The sequence below is a fragment of the Labeo rohita genome, chromosome 13 (assembly GCF_022985175.1).
Source record: "Labeo rohita strain BAU-BD-2019 chromosome 13, IGBB_LRoh.1.0, whole genome shotgun sequence".
NCBI lineage: Eukaryota > Metazoa > Chordata > Actinopteri > Cypriniformes > Cyprinidae > Labeo > Labeo rohita.
This window is the reverse complement of record NC_066881.1, coordinates 8,135,476-8,157,257: the sequence shown is the minus strand read 5'-3', so window position 1 is coordinate 8,157,257 and position 21,782 is coordinate 8,135,476. Positions and strand designations below refer to the sequence as shown.

The window sequence follows — 21,782 nt, the reverse complement described above, 5'->3', positions numbered from 1 at the left end:
AAATTTAATTTTCGACTTATTTAATTTGGTGCTTTATATTTAATTATATTGAAGCACTACATAATTTTACAGAAATAATAAAAAAAACGTTAAAATTTGTCTGGCTCTTATTAAATATAATTAAGTAAAATTATATATAAAATGTTTGTACCAAAATCTGACAAAAGTGTAAACCTAAAATTTATGTATGTATGTATGTATGTATGTATGTATTTATTAATTTATTTATTTTGGCCCTTAATAATGTAAACTCTTATTGGGAATAACATCTTTTAAAAATGTTTTTCATTTAATGTCATTTTATTTAATTATTTGACATTTATTTATTTATTTATTTATTTAATTAATTAATTTCGTGCATAATAACGTAAACTCTTATTGGGAATAACATATTTTTAAAATGTTTTTCATTTAATTTCATTTTATTTAATTATTTAACATTTATTTATTTATTTATTTATTTATTTATTTATTTATTTATTTTGGCCTTTACTAATGTAATCTCTTATTGGGAATAACATCTTTTAAAAATGTTTTTCATTTAATTTCATTTTATTTAATTATTTGACATTTATTTATTTATTTATTTATTTATTTATTTATTTATTTATTTATTTATTTTCGTGCATAATAACGTAAACTCTTGTTGGGAATAACATCTTTTTAAAATGTTTTTCATTTAATTTAATTTTATTTAATTATTCGACATTTATTTATTTATTTATTTTCGCGCTTAATAATGTAAACTCTTATTTGGAATAACATCTTTTAAAAATGTTTTTCATTTAATTTCATTTAATTTACTTATTTGACATTTATTTATGTATGTATGTATTTATTTATTTTGGCCCTTAATAATGTAAACTCTTATTGGGAATAACATCTTTTTTTTAAAATGTTTTTCATTTTATTTATTTATTTATTTATTTTCTCGCTTAATAATGTAAACTCTTATTGGCCATAACATCTTTTAATTTTTTTTTTTAATTTTCTTTAATTATTTGACATTTATTTATTTATTTATTTATTTGTTTATTTATTTATTTATTTATTTATTTTGGCGCTTAATAATGGAAACTGTTAGGAATAACATCTTTTAAAAATATTTTTCATTTAATTTCATTGTACTTTATTATTTGTTATTCATTCATTTATTTACTTTGTATAATATTTTAAACGTTTTTTCATTTAATTTAATTATTTGACGAGTTGGAAGAAAAATGCACTGTATTAAAAGCTATACATAATTTTACAGAAATAATAATAATAATAAAACTTAAAATATGACTTTGACTGCTCTTATTAAATATAATAAAGTAGGCTATAATTATACATAAAATGTTTAAAAACAAAAAAGTCACAAAACTCTAAACCTAAAAATTTATTTATTTATTTATTTATTTTACCATCCTATTAAACCTTAGAATTTCATTCTCAAATTTCAAAGCGATATCAAGAATAAAAATAAATGAGAAATTAAGTTGAATTTTTTTCGAGGTCAGGGCAGCTGCACGCTGATTGGATTTGCGTGTTGCGTCATAAGGCCGAGTCTAGCGCACCGCGCAGTGATAATCCACACAGCACAGCAGAGGAATGAACGAGCTCACTAATAACTCTCATATGATGATGATTTTGTGCCTAGTTAATCAGTCACCACGGTCATCTGCATGGCAAACCTCTGCAAAGAAAATGAGAGGGCCAAAGCTATTTTCCGACGGCTGGTTCGTTCTTGGTGTCGTAGAAATGTGTCTTCTAGGATAGCCGGTAGACGTGCGTGATGTTTCCTAGCAACTGTAGCACGCTGAGTATTAATGTAGGTGGATAATGGATTTTTTATAGGCGGTTGATGAATGATTGTTTCATTATTGGACTTTATTAAGTTGGCTTGAGAAAGCCAATTTACTGATATGCTATTTAAACTTATTATTATTATTATTATTATTATTATTATTATTATTATTATTATTATTCTTACTAAAACTGTTAACTCTAACTCCTCCTAGAGCTTTAACTCTACAAACTCCAAACTCAGCCCAGATCTTCAGACTGATCCTTTTCTAACTGATCGGACTTACGGTTTTCCTAAAAATGACGTTTAAAACTGGGAAAAATCCCATAGACTTACATTGACGGAATGTTCAAATGAGCAACACTATTCAAACTCCAACTGTCAAAACTCCCAGAATCCTTTGAGACTCAATCAAGCTTCCCTTCTATGTACTGTATTTCTAATCCATTCAAACTCATTCAAACTCTCTATCACCAGCCAAGCCTAGCAACTAGTCATGCTAGTAGCTTGCTAATCATGCTAGAAACATGCTAGCAACATACTAAAAACTTGCTAATCATCTTAGAAACATGCTAGCAACTTGCTAATCATGCTAGAAACATGCTAGCAACTTTGTTAATCATGCTAGCAACATGCTAGTAACTTGCTAATCATGCTAGTAACATGCTAGCAACATGCTAAAAACTTGCTAATCATCTTAGAAACATGCTAGCAACTTGCTAATCATGCTAGAAACATGCTAGCAACTTTGTTAATCATGCTAGCAACATGCTAGTAACTTGCTAATCATGCTAGTAACATGCTAGCAACATGCTAAAAACTTGCTAATCATCTTAGAAACATGCTAGCAACTTGCTAATCATGCTAGAAACATGCTAGCAACATGTTAAAAACTTGTTAATCATCTTAGAAACATGTTAGCAACTTGCTAATCATGTTAGAAACATGCTAGCAACATGCTAAAACTTGCTAATCATCTTAGAAACATGCTAGCAACTTGCTTATCATGCTAGAAACATGCCAGCAATTTTGTTAATCATGCTAGCAACATGCTAGTAACTTGCTAATCATGCTAGTAACATGTTAACGACATGCTAATCATGTTAGAATCATGTTAGCAACATGCTAGTAACTTGCTAATCATGCTAGTAACAAGCTAATGACATGCTAATCATGTTAGAATCATGTTAGCAACATGCTAGTTACTTGCTAATCATGCTAGAAACATGCTAGTAACTTGCTAATCATGCTAGTAACATACTTGTAACTTGCTAATCATGCTAGCAACATGCTAGTAACTTGATAATCATGCTAGTAACATGCTAACGACATGCTAATCATGTTAGAATCATGTTAGCAACATGCTCGTAACTTGTTAATCATGGTAGTAACTTGCTAGTATCTTGCTAATCATGCTAGTAACAAGCTAATGACATGCTAATCATGCTAGAATCATGTTATCAACATGCTAGTAACTTGTTAATCATGCTAGCAACATGTTAAAAACTTGCTAATCATGCTAGAAACATGCTAGCAACTTTGTTAATCATGCTAGCAACATGCTAGTAACTTGCTAATCATGTTAGTAACATGCTAACGACTTGTTAATCATGTTAGAATCATGTTAGCAACATGCTCCTAACTTGTTAATCATGTTAGTAACTTGCTAGTAACTTGTTAATCATGCTAGTAACAAGCTAATAACATGCTAATCATGCTAGAATCATGTTAGCAACATGCTAGTAACTTGTTAATCATGCTAGCAACATGCTAAAAACTTGCTAATCATATTAGAAACATGCTAGCAACTTGCTAATCATGCTAGCAACATGCTAGTAACTTGCTAATCATGCTAATAACATGTTAATGACATGCTAATCATGTTAGAATCATGTTAGCAACATGCTCGTAACTTGTTAATCATGCTAGTAACTTGCTAGTATTTTGCTAATCATGCTAGGATCATGTTAGCAACATGCTAGTTACTTGCTAATCATGCTAGAAACATGCTAGTAACTTGTTAATCATGCTAGTAACATGCTAGTAACTTGCTAATCATGCTAGTAACATGCTTGTAACTTGCTAATCATGCTAGCAACATGCTAGTAACTTGCTAATCATGCTAGTAACATGCTAACGACATGCTAATCATGTTAGAATCATGCTAGCAACATGTTCGTAACTTGTTAATCATGCTAGTAACTTGCTAGTATCTTGCTAATCATGCTAGTAACAAGCTAATGACATGCTAATCATGTTAGAATCATGTTAACAACATGCTAGTAACTTGTTAATCATGCTAGTAACAAGCTAATGACATGCTAATCATGTTAGAATCATGTTAGCAACATGCTAGTAACTTGCTAATCATGCTAGAAACATGCTAGCAACATGCTAACAACTCGCTAATCATGCTAGTAACATGCTAATCATGTTATAAACAGACTAGCAACATGCTAGTAACTTGGTAATCATGTTTAAAAATGTTAACAACATGCTAGTAACTTGCAAATAATGTTAGAATCATACTATCTATCTGACAGACTGAATTCAAACTTTAAAACATCAGACTATTTCAGACTGAAAACCATCCAAACTTAAAACTTTTAAAAACTTCTTAAACTTTGTAAACTTTGTAAACTTTTTAAAACTTTCTGGTCCGGCTTTCTCAAGCCAACTTAAAGTTTGTCTTGACAAACTTTTTTATCTAGTTTTTTTTTTAAGACGTGATATTTTGAGAGCTGGAAAAATATCAGTTTTTAATGAACTACTTAAAAAAGTGCTGACTTTAAATGCGTTTTTGGCTGGTATAATTTATGATTTATGATAAATGTAGTGGGAAAAAAATAAACGGAAAAAAGTCAAAGAGAGCGGTCCGCATGTAGAAGTACTCGTCTGTCAGTCATTTTGGGCGCTGGGGTTTGCTGACATCAGTCATTTCTGGTGGTGTGTTGTCCCATAAGACAAATAGGCTACTGTAAATTCTATATTGGACCTACATCTGTTAAAGTTTAATTTTGTCTAAGTTCAGGAGTGAGAGAGAGAGAGAGAGAGAGAGAGAGAGAGAGAGCATTACATAATGCAGTCTATTTTATAAGCTAAAGTTTTGTGGTTGTCGCTCAGTCAAAGTTTTCAAGCACGTTATGTCTTCCTCTAGATGGCGCCACGGTTTTGGTAAGTTTGAGGGTTGAGGTCAGGCGTCTCATTTTATTGCCATTTGCATTCTGTGGCAGGTGTTTGCATGAAATTAGTCAGTATTTTCATGTAAACAGACTCATGACTTGGTCTCATTCCAGACTATGATGGAGGCAGCTCCCTCTCTTGATCTGATAATTTAATTACAACAAGCCCTGAAAATAGTTTACACGATATAATTGGTTAAATAGATTTAGTCATCTAGTGGAGGGATTTCAGGGAAATAGGACATAGTCATCAAGGACAAGGCTTTGTTTTGGAAAAAAAAGACCTGTTTAACCACATTTATGGTCTTAACAGACACTTAACACATTCCTGCTGTGGCCTAGTAAATGGTGTTTGCTGGTTTATAAGACTGAGGCTTAGTTTTTTTAGTCTCCTTTCTTTTTAAATGAACAGTTGACCCAAAAATGAAAAAATTTTGAGAAATGACTCATTTAACAGGCCATCTAAGATGCAGATGAGTTTGTTTTTATTTGTCTGAACAGATTTGGAGAAGTAATTAAGATGTTTGACTCTTGTTAAATTTTAGCTTTTGGCCAAAATACCAGTCCATAATCCATAATAACACTTCCTTCATTGGAAAACTCCATTCACTGTTGTCTTCTCACATCAAAATCCACCAACATATTTGTTTAGAAGTATTTTGAACTTGTAAACGGTACTTGATTTGTGCATATTTCTCTCCTTATTGAGAAAACTTAAGATGACTTGCACACTGAAGAAAGCTAAATTATAAACTGGAAGTAAAAGTTTGAGTGTTAAAAATGTCTTGATTAATTTGTTTATTACTAACATACAGCTTTTTGCTTCACAAGACAATAATTGTAATGTTTTTATCAACTGTTTAGACTATCAATCTGATGGCACCCATTCACTGCCGACGATCTGGTAAGCGATATAAACATTTTTCCAAATCTGTTCTGATGATGAAACAAGCTCATATTGGATGGCCTGTAAATTTTGCAGAAAATTTGTATTTTTGATAGAAATTGGTAGAACTTCATTTAAGGCTGCTGTGTTTTAGAACATATACAGTTGAGGTCAAAAGTTTACATACACCTTGCAGACTCTGCAAAATGTTCATTATTTTACCTAAATGAGAGGGATCATACAAAATGCATGTTATTTTTTTATTTAGTACTGACCTGAATAACATATTTCACATAAACGACGTTTACATATAGTCCACAAGAGAAAATAGTAGTTGAATTTATAAAAATGACCCCGTTCAAAAGTTTACATACTCTTGATTCTTAATACTGTGTTGACACATGAATGATCCACAGCTGTTTTTTTTTTTTTTTAGTGATAGTTGTTCATGAGTCCCTTATTTGTCCTTTTATTTGTTCTTCAGAAAAATCCTTAATGTCCCACAAATTCTTTGGTTTTCCAGCATTTTTGTGTATTTAAACCCTTTTCAACACTATTATTTCGAGATCCATCTTTTCATACTGAGGACAACTGAAGGAAACTATTACAGAATGTTCAAACACTCACTGATGCTCTAGAAGGAAAAGCTATGTATTAAGAGCCAGGGGTGCAAACTTTTGAAAAGAATAAAGATGTGTAGATTTTTTTTTAATTTTGTGTAAATATCATATATATTTTTTTTTTATTTAGTACTGCCCTTCAGAAGCTACAGAAGATACTTACATGTTTCCCAGAGGACAAAATAAGTTAAATTTACCCTGATCTTCAAATTCAAAAAGTTTTCACCCCCGTCTTAATGCATAAATTTTCCTTCTGGAGCATCAGTGAGCGATTTAACCTTCTGTAACAGTTGCATATGAGTCCCTTGGTTGTCCCCAGTGTGAAAAGATGCATCTCAAAATCATATAGTCTTTGTTGAAAAAGGTTCAAATGCACAAAAATGCTGAAAAATCAAATAATTTCTGGGACCAGAAGGATTTTTCTGAAGAACAGCAGGCAGTTTAACTGTTCAGGACAAAGGGACTCATGAACAGCTATTACTAAATAATAAAAACACAGCTGTGGATCATTCAGGTAACAACACAGTATTAAGAATCAAGTGTATGTAAACTTTTGAACAGGGTCATTTTTATAAATTCAACTATTATTTTCTATTGTGGACTATATGTAAACATCTTTTATGTGAAACATCTTATTCAGGTCAGTACTAAATTGAAAAAAAAAAAAAAACATGCATTTTGTACAATCCCTCTTATTTTGCTAAAATAAGTAACATTTTGCAGATTCTGCAAAGTAAATGTAAATTTTTGACCTTTTTGGCTGTTCTGAGATATGTTATTATCAACATACCGGCTACAGGTGGTTCAGCTGGGACTATGGCTTTTTACGTAACAGGGTGTCAGACTTGTTGTGATAACAGGGTTCCCACTTAACTGGGAATATATATTTGAAGGAATATTTGAAATGAAATTTCCAGGGTTGAAAAATCATGGAAAGTAATCAGAGATTAGGAAGTCATGGAATTTTTCCCCAGCTCTTAAATAGCCTATTTGTAAAATCTTGGGACGTTGCAACCACTATATGTAAAATATGCAAAAACAATAGTTTTGCATAATCCATAGTGAAAATGGGAAATATAGCTATTTGCATAAAACAAGACCCATTCCACTGGCTACAAGTCACTATAAACCAACGCCTACATTTTGATTCAGCAAATCTGTTAAAATTCCTTCAAAAGCAGACAACTTTGACTTTGATTATGATAATGCATTCATATACTTAAATTAAACATTTTACTTCTAACCATTAAAATTAAATCATAAAAATGTGATGTTCAGCTATGCAATATATCACGGTATTCTCAGAAGTGTACTTAGATTGTACTTAGACTGTAGATTTAGATATTAAATAACATTGAAATAAAATAATATGATCCAAATGTGTGACAACGCTGATGTGTTTTACAAAGTTTGGTGCAACTGGGCAGGGAAAACTCCACTAAATGTAGCATTAAAGAGATATAATAATGTTCTAACTTGTACTGAATCATTAACGGGAATGATCAATATTCTTCAGTCACTGAAATGGGCAAAGCCTTCCAATGTTTGTTTGCACATGCTCAGTGAGTTTCCCGTTGACAGTCGGCAGTCACTCCTCTGGTGTCGGTGGAGCGCAGCCACAGAGACGCGGGCGGGATGTCATCGCGGCTCTCCTTCTCTCAGTACCGCTTAGAGGCGGAGGTCGAGCGCTGCCGTGCGGAGTGTCAATGGGACAAAATACCGTTTTTAGTGGAGCAGCTCTCTGCCGCGCGCCTGCACGACGATGGTAAGTGCGCGTGCCACAGTAGAACAGAATAGAGGCGAGCAGCAGTGATGAGTGTGTGTGAGAGAGTGTGTGTCTTGTTCCGCATGAACTTTGCACCTTTCTGTTAAACTCTGCCCATGTTTACCAATGGCTTACTTTATATCGTAACAGAAACTCATGGGCACTTTTTGAGACTTGTGTGTCTTGCGTTTAGATTTGATTTGGCAGTGCACTCTGAGAGAGAGAGAGAGAGAGAGAGAGAGAGAGAGAGTAAAAAGCCAGTTACTCATGTGAATCACAGATGTAAATGCATGCACACACCCTTTAGTTAATACAGGTTGAAGCTACTTAAAGCAATGGTGTCATAATTTACTCACCCTAACTTAAGGGCATATACTTAATTTGATGGTGTATTCTTCTACTATTATGTTGATGCAGATGTTGGCAGGCTATAAATACTTTCCCAGACATACTACTGTTGGCACTGGCCTTTGGCCCGGATGTCCTTTGACCTAAAATACACTAACAGCAACCTTGGTGTTGTTAAACAGCTACAACTTAACTGTAAGGTATACATTACCAGTCAAAGTTTTTACTTTTTAAAATAAATTTATTCATGTGATCAAAGCTACATTTTCAGCATCATTACTCCAGTTTTCAGTGTCGCATGATCCTTCAGAAATCTTTCTAATAATCTGATTTGCTGCTCAAAAACATTTATCATTATTATGTTCAAAACAGCTGAGTAGAATTTCTCAGGTTTATTTGATGAGTAGAAAGTTCAGAAGTACAGCATTTATGTGAAATATAAATCCTTTGTAACATTATTAATGTCTTTATCATCACTTCTGATCAATTTAAGGCATCCTTGCTAAATATAAGTATTCATTTCTTTTTATATTATATTACAATGATATTATAAATTAACTTTAATAAATATTATATTTACATTAGAATGATTTCTGAAGGATCATGTGACATTAAAGACTGGAGTAATGATGCTGAAAATGTAGGAATAAATTACATTTGAAAATATATTCAAATAAAAATCAGTTATTTAAATAGTAAAAATATTTCAAAATTTTACTGTTTTTGCTGTACTATGGATCAAATTAGGCTTGGTGAGCAGAGGAGACTTCTTTAAAAACATTAAAAATCCTTTTGATATGTAGTATATTGTAACTTTTTTTAATCAACTTGTTTTCTCAAGTTCTATGGCATTATGGGATACCAGAGTGTCCACCAATTGATGTACAACATGCATGAACTTGTTGCCCACTGTTCTTGTTGCATACTGTCAGTAAGATTTTTGTTTCTGAAAAAATATATATTTTTATTCAGTAAGGATGCATGAAATTGCTCAGAAATGACAGTAATGTTACAAAAGTTTTAGGTTTTAAATACATGCTGTAAATGCTTTCTTTAGATTAAAAAATCCAGAATTTGTTTCCCAGAAAAAAAGGTTAAAAAGCACATTTTTTTCACACTGGTAATAATAGGAAATGATTCTTGAGCACGAAATCAGCATTTTAAATGATTTCTGAAGGATCATGCGACACTGAGGACAAAATTCAGCTTTGCATTACAAAAATAAATTACATTTTTAAATATATTAAAGTAGAATGCGTTTATTTTAAATTGTTAGGAGATTTCAAAATATTACCGACAGTGTTGGGGAAAGTTACTTTTAAAAGTAATGCATTACAATATTGAGTTACTCCCTAAAAAAGTAACTAATTATGTTACTTAGTTACTTTTTATGGAAAGTAATGCGTCACTTTACTTTTGCGTTACTTTTTAAATCTGGGCAGGGCTTGCTTCTTTGTTTTTAATATAAAAAATTCTATTTTTGGCAAATGTAAAAGCCTTTTCACACCAAAAGCCTCAGGCTTTGAGAAAAGTAAATTCACATCTGTACAGTAGACTGCAGAAGAAACAAATGTCAACTCTTCAGCAATAAAAACAGGAAAACAAATGTTAGATTATTTTGAGTAATTTTTGCTTATCAGTATTGTTGAATTGGATTATCGAAGGTCGGCAGCAAAGACATTGGTTAATACAATGTAATTAAAAGGATATTTGTATTATTTAACATTTAATTATTGCAGGTTTGCATCATATTCTGAGTTGAATTTCAGAGTTTTTATTTATTTTGAGGAATACTGAATCTGTTTTTTGTGAGTGAGATGAATCAATGCATGTTCACATTTATTCTAGAACTAACATCTTACTCCTGATTTTTCTCAAGATGGGGAAAGCAGAGCTTTTAATCAATAAATGAGGGGAAAGTAACTGCCGTTACTTATTTGTAAAAAGTAACTCAGATATTTTCTTGTCAATTAAAAAGTAATGCGTTACTTTACTAGTTACTTAGAAAAAGTAATAATATTACGTAACTTGCGTTACTTGTAGTCTGTTACCCCCAAAACTGATTACCGATATACTGCATTTATGATCAAATTAGTGCAATGTTTCAAAAACATTTTTAAAAATCTTGGTAGTGTATGCTTTTATTATCAGGGAAACAGGACTTTGGATTGTCTGTTAAATTTCCAGACAATCAGAGGCAAAAAAAAAAAAAAAAAATCTAATTGACCTACATTATGTAAATTTTGTACTGTTAATTATTTTGGATGAACCATCCCTTTTAAGCATTTAGTATTAAACCCCAGTCCTCTCACTTTCTCAGTTTGACAAAGGCAAGCATGGCAAAAGATAAACATGCTGCTTAAACATGTCTCATATTCATTGTTAAATCACCAGCAGTAATCCAGAGGTTAACACATGGCACTCCCAGGAGGTGTGTCCACCGCTGTCCAAATCAGATCTCTGATCAGACACTAATTTCCCTGTGGGGAAACAAACTTAAGTCAGTAAAAGGTTGCCACAGAACATAAATGCTACCAAGTTTTTTTTTTTTTGTTTTTTTTTTTTAAATGGTCTACTATGCTTACTTTATATTCAGTAAGGAAAATGTCATAAACGTGACATATAACATGAGTCTGGATTCAGTAGGGAGTGAAAAGTTGAACCAAACAGGAAACACCTCATCCACAGTGTTTATACAAAATATGCATGAAGGGAAAGTGAATATTTTGGAAGCACCTTCTTTTTTGGACTGTGCATTTGTGCTAAAACAAACACATTTAATTCTTTGAAACTGATCAGTATGCTGTTGTAGATTAGTATGCAATCTAGACATGTTTATCAGCAAATGTCATTCTGTCATGATAAAGTCCACTGCTGGATGAAACATGCCGGAATGAAGTCTGTTTTTAGACATGATGCTGGTTGTGAGCATTTTATCCTTAAAAGAACCCAAAGAAGATACACAACCAAACATCAAGCATGTGCTAGTCGTTCTTCTTCAACCTTTGCCCAACTTCCTTCTCTGTTTGTCTGTAGATGATTACAGGACACTTCTGCTGGCAGAAGCTCTGTTGGAGGAATGTTTGCTGGAGAACATGACCCTGCTGAAGAATTCTGCACCTCTGACTGAACATTCGCTGCCCAAGCTAGCCCGAGCCAAAGCTCACCTCGACAGCATCCTTAGCAGAGGACACCTGGAGGTCTTTGCACAGCACCTACCTGAGTTTTTCTGTATCTCAAGTCTCTCTGTCAGTTAAAGGGGTCATGACATGGATTTCTTTTTATTTTAATATGTTTCTTGAGGTTTACTTATAATGTTAAAGTAGAAGTCCACTTCCAGAACAACAATTTACAAATAATTTACTCACCCCCTTGTCATCCAGCTGTAAAGAAATTATGGTTTTTGAGGAAAACATTTCAGGATTTTTCTTCATATAATGAATGGACTTCAATTGTGTCCTCAATTTTGAACTTCTAAAATATAGTTTAAATGCAGCTTCAAAGGGCTTTAAACAATCCCAGCTGAGGAAGAAGGGTCTTATCTAGAAACTATCAGTCTTTTTTTTTTTTTTCAAAAAATAAAAATTTGTATACTTTTTAAGCATAAAAGCTTGTGTAGCACAGGCTCTGGGATGTGCGTTCTTCAATGATTCATTCATTTTGAACAGATCTTTAATGTGACTTGGGAAGAACGAGTCGTCTCGGGGAGTGATTCATTCAGTCACGCATGGGCAACATCCTATTAGGTTCTGTGCTGGAATTAGTTCACCTGTTTCGAGTCTTTGGGTTTTTTGAGTCGTTCGTTCATCTTATGTTGCTGTCACGTGATGAACAAATGACTCAAACCCACAAACTTGTCAGATAAGAGGTGAGGTGAGCTAATCATAGACTAAAGACCCAGGTAAACAATTAATTAATCTTTTCTGATTCTTATAGCATTATAGTTTTGTCTTGTTTGTAGTGTGATCAACGTTTGTGTAAGCAGTAGATGTGTTAGGGAAGTAACACTTAACATTTTAATTATATTTTGCTAAAATGAACAAAATGACTCGCAAAATATTGGTTCATTTTGCTGAACGAGACTCAAAGGTTCGAGTCGGTAAAATGATCCAAACTTCCCCCTCACTACAACGAATCACATCTAAGTTCATCGTCTGTGTACTCCGGCTCAAAAAGGTAGAGTATGGTGAAAAACTCCATCTTATTTTCTCCTACAACTCCAGAATCGTCCAACATTGTTGTAGCTTTTTGTTGGTAAACAGCGTTTGACTTACTTGTACTTTGTTAGTCTTTGCACGTTCGCTTTGTAAACACAGGGTCTGTAGTTTGACCTTTCGACGTGATTCAATAGTACGTAGTGTCGTGAACGCGCATCTCAGAGCTTGTGCTATACGCGCTTTTGTGCTTAAAAAGTATACAAATTTTTATTTTTTGAAAAAAAAAATGACATAGTTTTGCTAGATAAGACCCTTCTTCCTCAGCTGGGATTGTTTAGAGCCTTTTGAAGCTGCATTTAAACTGCATTTTGGAAGTTCAAAATCGGGGGGCACAATTGAAGTCCATTATATGAAGAAAAATCCTGAAATGTTTTCCTCAAAAACCATAATTTCTTTACGACTGAAGACAGAAAGACATGAACATCTTGGATGACAAGCAGGTGAGTAATTTATTTTTAAATTGTTGTTCTAGAAGTGGACTTGTCCTTTAATAACGTTGTTTGCACACACACACAAAAAAAGTGGAAAAATCATTATTTTCAACCTTCATTCTGAACCTCTGTCTGAAACGACTTGTTTTTAAAGGAGAAGTCCACTTCCAGAACAAAAATGTATAGATAATGTACTGACCCCCCTTGTCATCCAAGATGTTTATGTCTTTCTTTCTTCAGTCGTAAAGAAATTATGTTTTTTGAGGAAAACATTTCAGGATTTTTCTGCATACAATAGACTTCTGTGGTGCCCCATAGAAGTTTAAACTTCCAAAATGCAGTTTAAATGCGGCTTCAAACGATCACAGATGTGGTTGTAAACGATCCCAGCTGAGGAAGAAGGGTCTTATCTAGCGAAACGATTGGTTATTTTTATAAAAATAATACAATTTATATACTTTTTAAGCACAAATGCTCATCTTGTCTTGCTCTGCCTGAACTCAGTTTTTTTTTTTTTAGTTCATGACAGTTAGAGTATGTCGAAAAACTCCCATCTTATGTTCTCCCTCAACTTCAAAATCATCCTATATCTCTATTTTACCTTTTTTGTTGAGGATGTTTGATCTTCTTTGCTTGTTCACTTTACAAAGACTGGGTCGGTACTTCTGCAGTGATGTAGGATGATTTTGAAATGATTTTTGAAGTTGAGGGAGAAAATACGATTGGAGTTTTTCGACATACCCTAACTGTCTTGAGCCAGAATACACAGAGTTTAAGGAAGAGCAAGACAAGACGAGCGTTTGTGATTAAAAAGTATATAAATTGTATTATTTTTATGAAAGCAACTGATCGTTTCACTAGATAAAACCCTTCTTCCACGGCTGAGATCGTTTATAACCACATTTGGGATCGTTTGAAGCCGCATTTAAACTGCATTTTGGAAGTTCAAAATCGGGGCGCCATATCAGTCCATTATATGGAGAAAAATCCTGTAATGTTTTTCTCAAAAAACATAATTTCGTTACGACTGAAGAAAGAAAGACATGAACGTCTTGGATGACAAGGGGGTGAGTACATTATATGTAAATTTTTGTTCTAGAAGTGGACTTCTCCTTTAATGGTCTGGTCCTTTAAGGCTTGTCAGTAATCGTCCGCTGTTATGATTGGCTAACGTCGTTGCATAGGAAACAGTATCAACGCCCCCTCGCTATTACATGTGTGTTTTGACGACATGATCACAATAAAACTGCCATTTACAGACAAAGCATTATGAAATTATTTACTTACTGTTTGTGATGCAGCTGCAGTCAGATGTAGTACCACTTCATCTTTCAACAAATGTTTCTTTGTGAACTCTCAGTGACACTGTGCCTCGATTAAAAAACAAAATCCTCCTCAGACATGATTCGGGATGCCATTAAACATAAACTATCCACTTGTTCCTTATGCTGGTATCCTTCTGATATACAGAAGACACAAACAAGATGTTTAAACCAAATGCGTCAAAGCGACCGTTCTTTCATACTATTGACGACAGACTTAAGCTTGTGGACTGTGTCAGAAAGTGAACGTGCATCTGTACACTGTGTGAATAAGATAGAGACAGTGATTGTAATTTCTGTTTGCTTTTGATGCGACACAGCACTCGCTTTCAGCATATTCAAGTGATCAGCCGTTAAGCGACTGAACGCCAGTGGGCGGGGCCTACAGTACGGTGAGAGGATGACTATTCGTCGTTGTCTTGTTCTGGAGGTGGTGTTTACGCAAATGTTTGTGCCCGGTTGAAGCACCCTCGCACCTCAGATCCGAACGAGCAGTTTTTGGAGCTTGATTAAATAAATGCTTTGTTTATAGCAAGGACGTTTTAAGCTATGAAACATGCAGGATATTTTAATGGTACAAAGACCTCTTGTATGCCGAAAGATCAGGGCAAATTTGATTTCACATGTCATGACCCCTTTTCTGAGAAAGAGAAGAAAGGGCTTATGAATCACAGAAGCACTTTTGGAATTTAGTTCATTGTTATTAACAACTTAAATTCCATAATTTTATCAATTTAATTCAGCTAACAAAATATCAAACCTGTGTGATTAGAAAATCACAAAGGCTGTGATATTTATTTATTTATTTATTTAATGTGTGTGTTGGTTGTTTTAGAGTGAAATGCTTCACTGTGTTAAATGACTTAAAATTTAAATCTTTTTTTTATGATATTAGTTACAATATTAGTAATATTATTATGATATAGTAATTAATAAAATATTTCTTATTTTGTTTTTATTTAGTAATGTATATATTATTTAGTGGTAATAATAGTAATAATAATAATATTTATAGCCATATTGATATATAATCACAAATTTTGGCCAAATTGTGCAGCCCTACAGACAAGTACAACAAGCCTGGATAGTCCCCCATAAAAATGATAATTCTGTCATTAATTCCTCACCCTCATGATGTTCCAAACCTGTAAGACCTTTGTTCATCTTCAGAACACAAATTACATTATTTTTGATAAAATCAAAGAGCTTTTTGACCCTGCATAGACAGCAACACAACTGACACGTTCAAGGTCCAGAAAGGTAGTAAGGACATCATTAAAATAGTCCGTGTGACATCAGTGGTTTTACCTTAATTTTATGAAGCAACACGAATACTTTTTGTGCGCGAAGAACACAAAAATAACAAATTTATTTTCTTCATCTTCAGCGCACGTTCACGAGACTGATACGGAAGGGAAGAAAATTTTGAATATAGTTGTTATGTTTGTTTTCTTTGCGCACAAAAAGTATTCTCATAACTTCATAAAATTAACATTGAACCACTGATGTCACATGGACTATTTTAACGATGTCCTTACTACCTTTCTGGGCCTTGAATGTGTCAGTTGCATTGCTGTTTATGCAGGCTTAGAAAGCTCTCGGATTTCATCAAAAATATCTTAATTTGTGTTCTGAAGATGAACGAACTTACGGGTTTGAAACGACATGAGGGAGAGTAATTAATGACAGAATTTCCATTTATGGGTGAACTATCCCATTAAATCTGAAAAATTGCAATTTGCCCTAACTGTCAGTGGTTTTTGATCTCTTCCCCTATAGCCGCACTACCTGAATGAAGCTTTGCTGCTGCTGGCTAAAGTGCACTATGTTCAGGGACGCTACAGGGACGCCCAGGGAATGTGTGCCAGAACAGGTGTGGATGACTTCACCCGTCATGAGCAGCCTGTCTACCAACTACGCATGCTGGCAGAGGCCTTTGTCATTAAAGGTATGAGTAGTTCAGAAGTCACTAACAGCTCATTAATCTTTCTTAATTAGTATATAATTAAGTTATGACAAGGCAAATAATGTAATATATACAGTAATGCATGAGGTCTAAATATTCAGCTAATTATATGATGTGTTGTAGCTTCCTGCAACCATTCATCATTGACACAACTTCTAATATTTCTGAAATATTACTTGTGTGGAAAAATGTGAACGTTTTCTGAGATTTCATGAGGTGTAGTAGGCCTTAATTGGAAAAAAGTGCATTTGACTAAATGAATGATAGTCTTTCAGTCTATTATACACTAAAGTTAAAAGATGCTCCTTATATGGTCCTCATAAATGCTAGAGCAATTTTAATGTGTATTTATAGAGTTATTAAGTAATTTCCATTGCTCCATTCCATTGAGTGTTTGCCTCAGGCATGCTTTTATTGGATTCATACCCAGGCTAAAGTGTACACTGAAAGACAGGTCTGAATGCATTCACAGAGAAGTGTGTGGATAGGAGTGTGTCTTTTGTTATATCATATCCTTAAACAGAATGTAACTGCAGGGGGAAAAAGAGGCAGTTTTACGTCATTGTCTACAGGGAAGCTTCTGTATATATATCTTTAGTAATCATTTGAAAAAGGGTTTTTCCAACATGTCACTCATCCACCAGAAAGTATGTGGTACCAAGTACTGAACTTAAATTTGACATCTAAGAATTTTTTTTTAAATCCTCAAATAAACAGGGTGATGCCAATTATGTAATAATTATGTAATAACTGTTGGCACTAAACTTCACTGAATTAATGTATTGAAACAGAAGTTTTAAGTGCAATATCCAGTTATTTTCTTACTGCTTTTATGTGGACCCTTCCATCTGAACCTCCACTACAGGTTCACACACAGACACTTATTATCAGGCTGGGAAAGTGTAATATTAGCTTCTCTAGCGTAGGAAGCAGAAGCCACCCAGAATCAGTCCCTTGAGAGACTCGCCAGGCGCAGTGTGTGACATCCGTTCCGCTCTGACAGACCTATAGTAAATAATGTGACCAGACTGCAATAACTCACTGCTGTGCTTAAGAAGTTAAGTACTGAGTAGGGCTGTCACGATTCTTTGATTAAATTCGAGTACCGGAAATGGTGCATTCTATGATATAAACCCACTTAAAAGTCATAATAAAGCATAATGCTGTTGTGAATTCACAAACACTACATATCAATTAAATAAATATATGCGATGCAATTTTAATATATGCACTTTTAATTATCTACATGCGTGGAGGTTACGTACGTGCATCTCAGAGTGGCTCCACAGTAAATACTGCTCCTCACAAACTGTTATTATTTGCATGTGTGGAGCATTTCAAACTCCATCCCTGCATATTGCTATAAATTTGTGTTTATTAGAATGTTCATCTGGGAACGCCATTTTATCAGATTTGTAAGGTAAATCATTTTTAAACCTACGAATACGTCATTATCTTTCTAAATATGCTAACTGTTCATTGAGATTTCAAAATCAAACCTCAATCTGAGTTTACACGTTTTGATGTTCACATACAGTATTCAAGGAATTAAAATGGCTATAGCATTTCTGTCGTAAAAAATGGCAAAATATTATAGATTAAATGGACATTTGACTTAAATGTTGCCTCTTGGCTATTATATATGTGTTATGAATAATTTTAAAGGCTATTGTTCACTTAGGTCTATTTTTATTACTACAAAAAATTAATTATAATTATCCGAATACTCGATTAATTGTCAGAATAATCGACTGATTACTCGATTACCAAAATTATCGTTAGTGACAGCCAGTGTTGGGGAAAGTTATTTTTAAAAATAATGCATTACAATATTGTGTTACTTCCTAAAAAAGTTACTAATTTCATTACTTAGTTACTTTTTATGAAAATACTCGATTAATCGTCAGAATAATCGACTGATTACTCAATTACCAAAATTATCATTAGTGACAGCCAGTGTTGGGGAAAGTTATTTTTAAAAGTAATGCATTACAATATTTTGTTACTTCCTAAAAAAGTTACTAATTTCATTACTTAGTTACTTTTTATGAAAATACTCGATTAATTGTCAGAATAATCGACTGATTACTCGATTACCAAAATTATCATTAGTGACAGCCAGTGTTGGGGAAAGTTATTTTTAAAAGTAATGCATTACAATATTGTGTTACTTCCTAAAAAGTTACTAATTTCATTACTTAGTTACTTTTTATGAAAATACTCGATTAATCGTCAGAATAATCGACTGATTACTCGATTACCAAAATGATCATTAGTGACAGCCAGTGTTGGGAAAAGTTATTTTTAAAAGTAATGCATTACAATATTTTGTTACTTCCTAAAAAAGTTACTAATTTCATTACTTAGTTGCTTTTTATGAAAATACTCGATTAATCTAATTTCATTACTTAGTTACTTTTTATGAAAATAATTAATCATTACATTAGTCAGAATAATCGACTGATGATTACTCGATTACCAAAATTATCATTAGTGACAGCAAAATTATCGTTAGTGACACCCAGTGTTGGGGAAAGTTATTTTTAAAAGTAATGCATTACAATATTATGTTACTTCCTAAAAAAGTTACTAATTTCATTAGTTACTTTTTATGAAAATACTCAATTAATCGTCAGAATAATCGACTGATTACTCAATTACCAAAATTATCGTTAGTGACAGCCAGTGTTGGGGAAAGTTACTTTTAAAAGTAATGCATAACAATATTGTGTTACTTCCTAAAAAAGTTACTAATTACATAGTTACTGTTTATGGAAAATAGTGTGTTACGTTACTTTGGAGTTACTTTTAAATCTGGGCAGGGCTTGCTTGTTTGTTTTGAATACAAAAAAGCTATTATTTTACAAATTTAAAAGGCCTTTGGAAATGTAAATTCACATCTTTACGGTTGAGGACTCTGCACTTACTACTATTTAAAAAAGTAACTCAGATATTTCCTTCTTTCCTTCTTTACTAGTTCTATAAAAATCTATCTATCTATCTATCTATCTATCTATCTATCTATCTATCTATCTATCTATCTATCTATCTATCTATCAGTTCCTTATCCAGTTCTGTTTTATCTACTCATCAAGGCTGGTTTCACTTGCATTAGGCACTAGTTGAGTGTTAATTCTGGTTGCTGTCTACTCTTCTGTTTATTTTTTGTATAGATGGGGAAATCTTTTCAACAGTAGTGATGTGGTAAAGTTGGCCTAACTGCATAGTTCCTCATTTTTAGTTCTCCTCTGTATGCTTCCTCATATATGGATGGAACTAGTGACTTCTGGGAAGACCTGAGATATCAAAGCATGTCAGCCTTAGTCAGTGGTTGTTTTGCTAGATTTAAAATAGGATGTCCTTCATGTTTTCTAGGAGGTTCAAATGTTTGTATGTCATGACTATTTTCTGCATCATGCCCTGTTGAAACACTGGATGAGACCAAGACTGAATGTTCCAGACAGACTAAAAAAATTATAAAGTCCCTCTAATGTCATTTGTTTGATAAACATTATTATTTGCTTTCATCGTGTTTTTCAATTATATGCATTAACTGGCACATACCGATTAAGAATTAAGAAAGATCTGTTCTTGTTCCACATGTCTAATTAAGTCTAATCAGCAGTACTATAATTGTAGATTTAGTGCATTGCTATGTTTATTTTGCATGTCTTGGCTCCCTGCTTAAACTATATTTCATTCTCTCTATTACAGTTATTATCCCAAATTACTATAAAGTGATGAATCTTAACCTAATTGTTCTCCATAAATGTTTAGGTTTGTCTTTGGACCATCAGCCAATGTCAGGTGCTTCCCGTGTCAGACTTTCCGAGAGAGAGGAAGAGTGTCTGTCCTGCTACCTCATGGCATGTGATGCTGCCCTGCTGTACCTGCAAGAGCTTGACAAGGTCTGCGTGTGTTTTATATATTGTCAGTGGCTGGTTCACTCAGAACAGAATGTTTTTCTGCATAGACATGCCTCTAACTGCTGTTTTTGGCGTGTCTCGCTGCGGTTTCAGCATCTTGTGCATGAGTGATTTAAATTAAAAGAGATGTTTAACTTTATAAGCACTGACTCTAAATGCAAGAATGTGTTCTGTGTGCACGCCCTCTTAGACTATATGTATATATTATATACAATATAAAATGTGTATGTTTTGTATTCATCTGTGTTCATTTGCATGTGTGTCCTCTTCACTAGACTGTTTCCACGCCAAGTTCAAAAACGGCTAAAAGCAGTTCATCAGTCTCTCATTTTGACTTGGACCCAGGATTCTTCCTGCAGGCTGCTCTTCAGAGCGCATACCTGACGCTGCTGAGAAAAGGGTGAGTGTGCACGTTACTGATCTCAGATTCTTTACCCACAATTCTCTGTCCTTTATATTGAGCACTCATGCAGCCATGCACACACAGTATTCACAGCACAGCTTGACTTATTCCATGTGAATATATGACCATGACTGTGTAAACACACCACTGGTATTCTTGTGTCAACATGACCATTGTACAGTGTCAGTTGTGTCCAGCAGGTGTCAGTGTTATAACACAGGTGATTTTACATGAGGTCTTGTATAAAGTCTCTATGATATTGGCTTCATTTGAAATGGCATACTAACATACTACAACAAAAATAGTATGACTGTCAGTAGATTCAAATAAGAGATTGCAAAAATATTAAACAATGTTATTTTTTTCAGTTCCGAAAAGAAAACAAAATAATGTAAATTGTGTTGTTTTGTATGTAAGTTATGTGTAGTATGTGCACATATGTGCACTGCAGCCTTGGAAGACACTGAACAGAGGTAGATTTCTGCATAGTGCTCTTTACTCATCTACACTTCCTTCTTCTATACAAGAGTTCAGTGCTCTAAGACAGATATCAATGACAGTTCTATATTTCTCAAACTGCATCGAAACACAGGGGAAATGCAAACACTACAATCAATCAACAACAAATCCACAATAATGAAATATAAAAACATTACCTACATTTTTGGAATTTAGTCTTTTCGTAACAAAAGTGTTACTGCAGCGGATCACTGTAATAATGGCTAATTTAATAATGGCCGTTATTATAGTCTAAATAATCTATTTATAAATAATATAACACACACACACACACACACACACATACACACACATATATATATATACACTTACACACACACACACCGTGCCTTTGCAAAAGTATTCATACTCCTTCATTTTTTCACGTTTTGTTATGTTGCAGCGTTATGTTAAACTGCTTTAAATGAC

The 21,782-nt window shown here is 33.4% G+C and overlaps 1 protein-coding gene across 1 annotated transcript in view; it reads left to right on the top strand.

Annotated features, from left to right (window-relative positions):
- Window positions 1–1,619: 1,619 nt before the first annotated feature.
- Window positions 1,620–21,782, top strand: part of ttc7a (tetratricopeptide repeat domain 7A) — a 64,207-nt gene continuing 44,044 nt past the window's right edge. Inside the window, exons 1-6 of the mRNA XM_051125214.1 lie at window positions 1,620–1,813; window positions 8,059–8,242; window positions 11,627–11,790; window positions 16,340–16,508; window positions 20,304–20,434; window positions 20,728–20,852. Coding sequence (XP_050981171.1) covers window positions 1,778–1,813; window positions 8,059–8,242; window positions 11,627–11,790; window positions 16,340–16,508; window positions 20,304–20,434; window positions 20,728–20,852 — 809 coding nt within the window. The 5' untranslated portion in view covers window positions 1,620–1,777. The remainder of the gene's footprint in view (window positions 1,814–8,058; window positions 8,243–11,626; window positions 11,791–16,339; window positions 16,509–20,303; window positions 20,435–20,727; window positions 20,853–21,782) is intronic.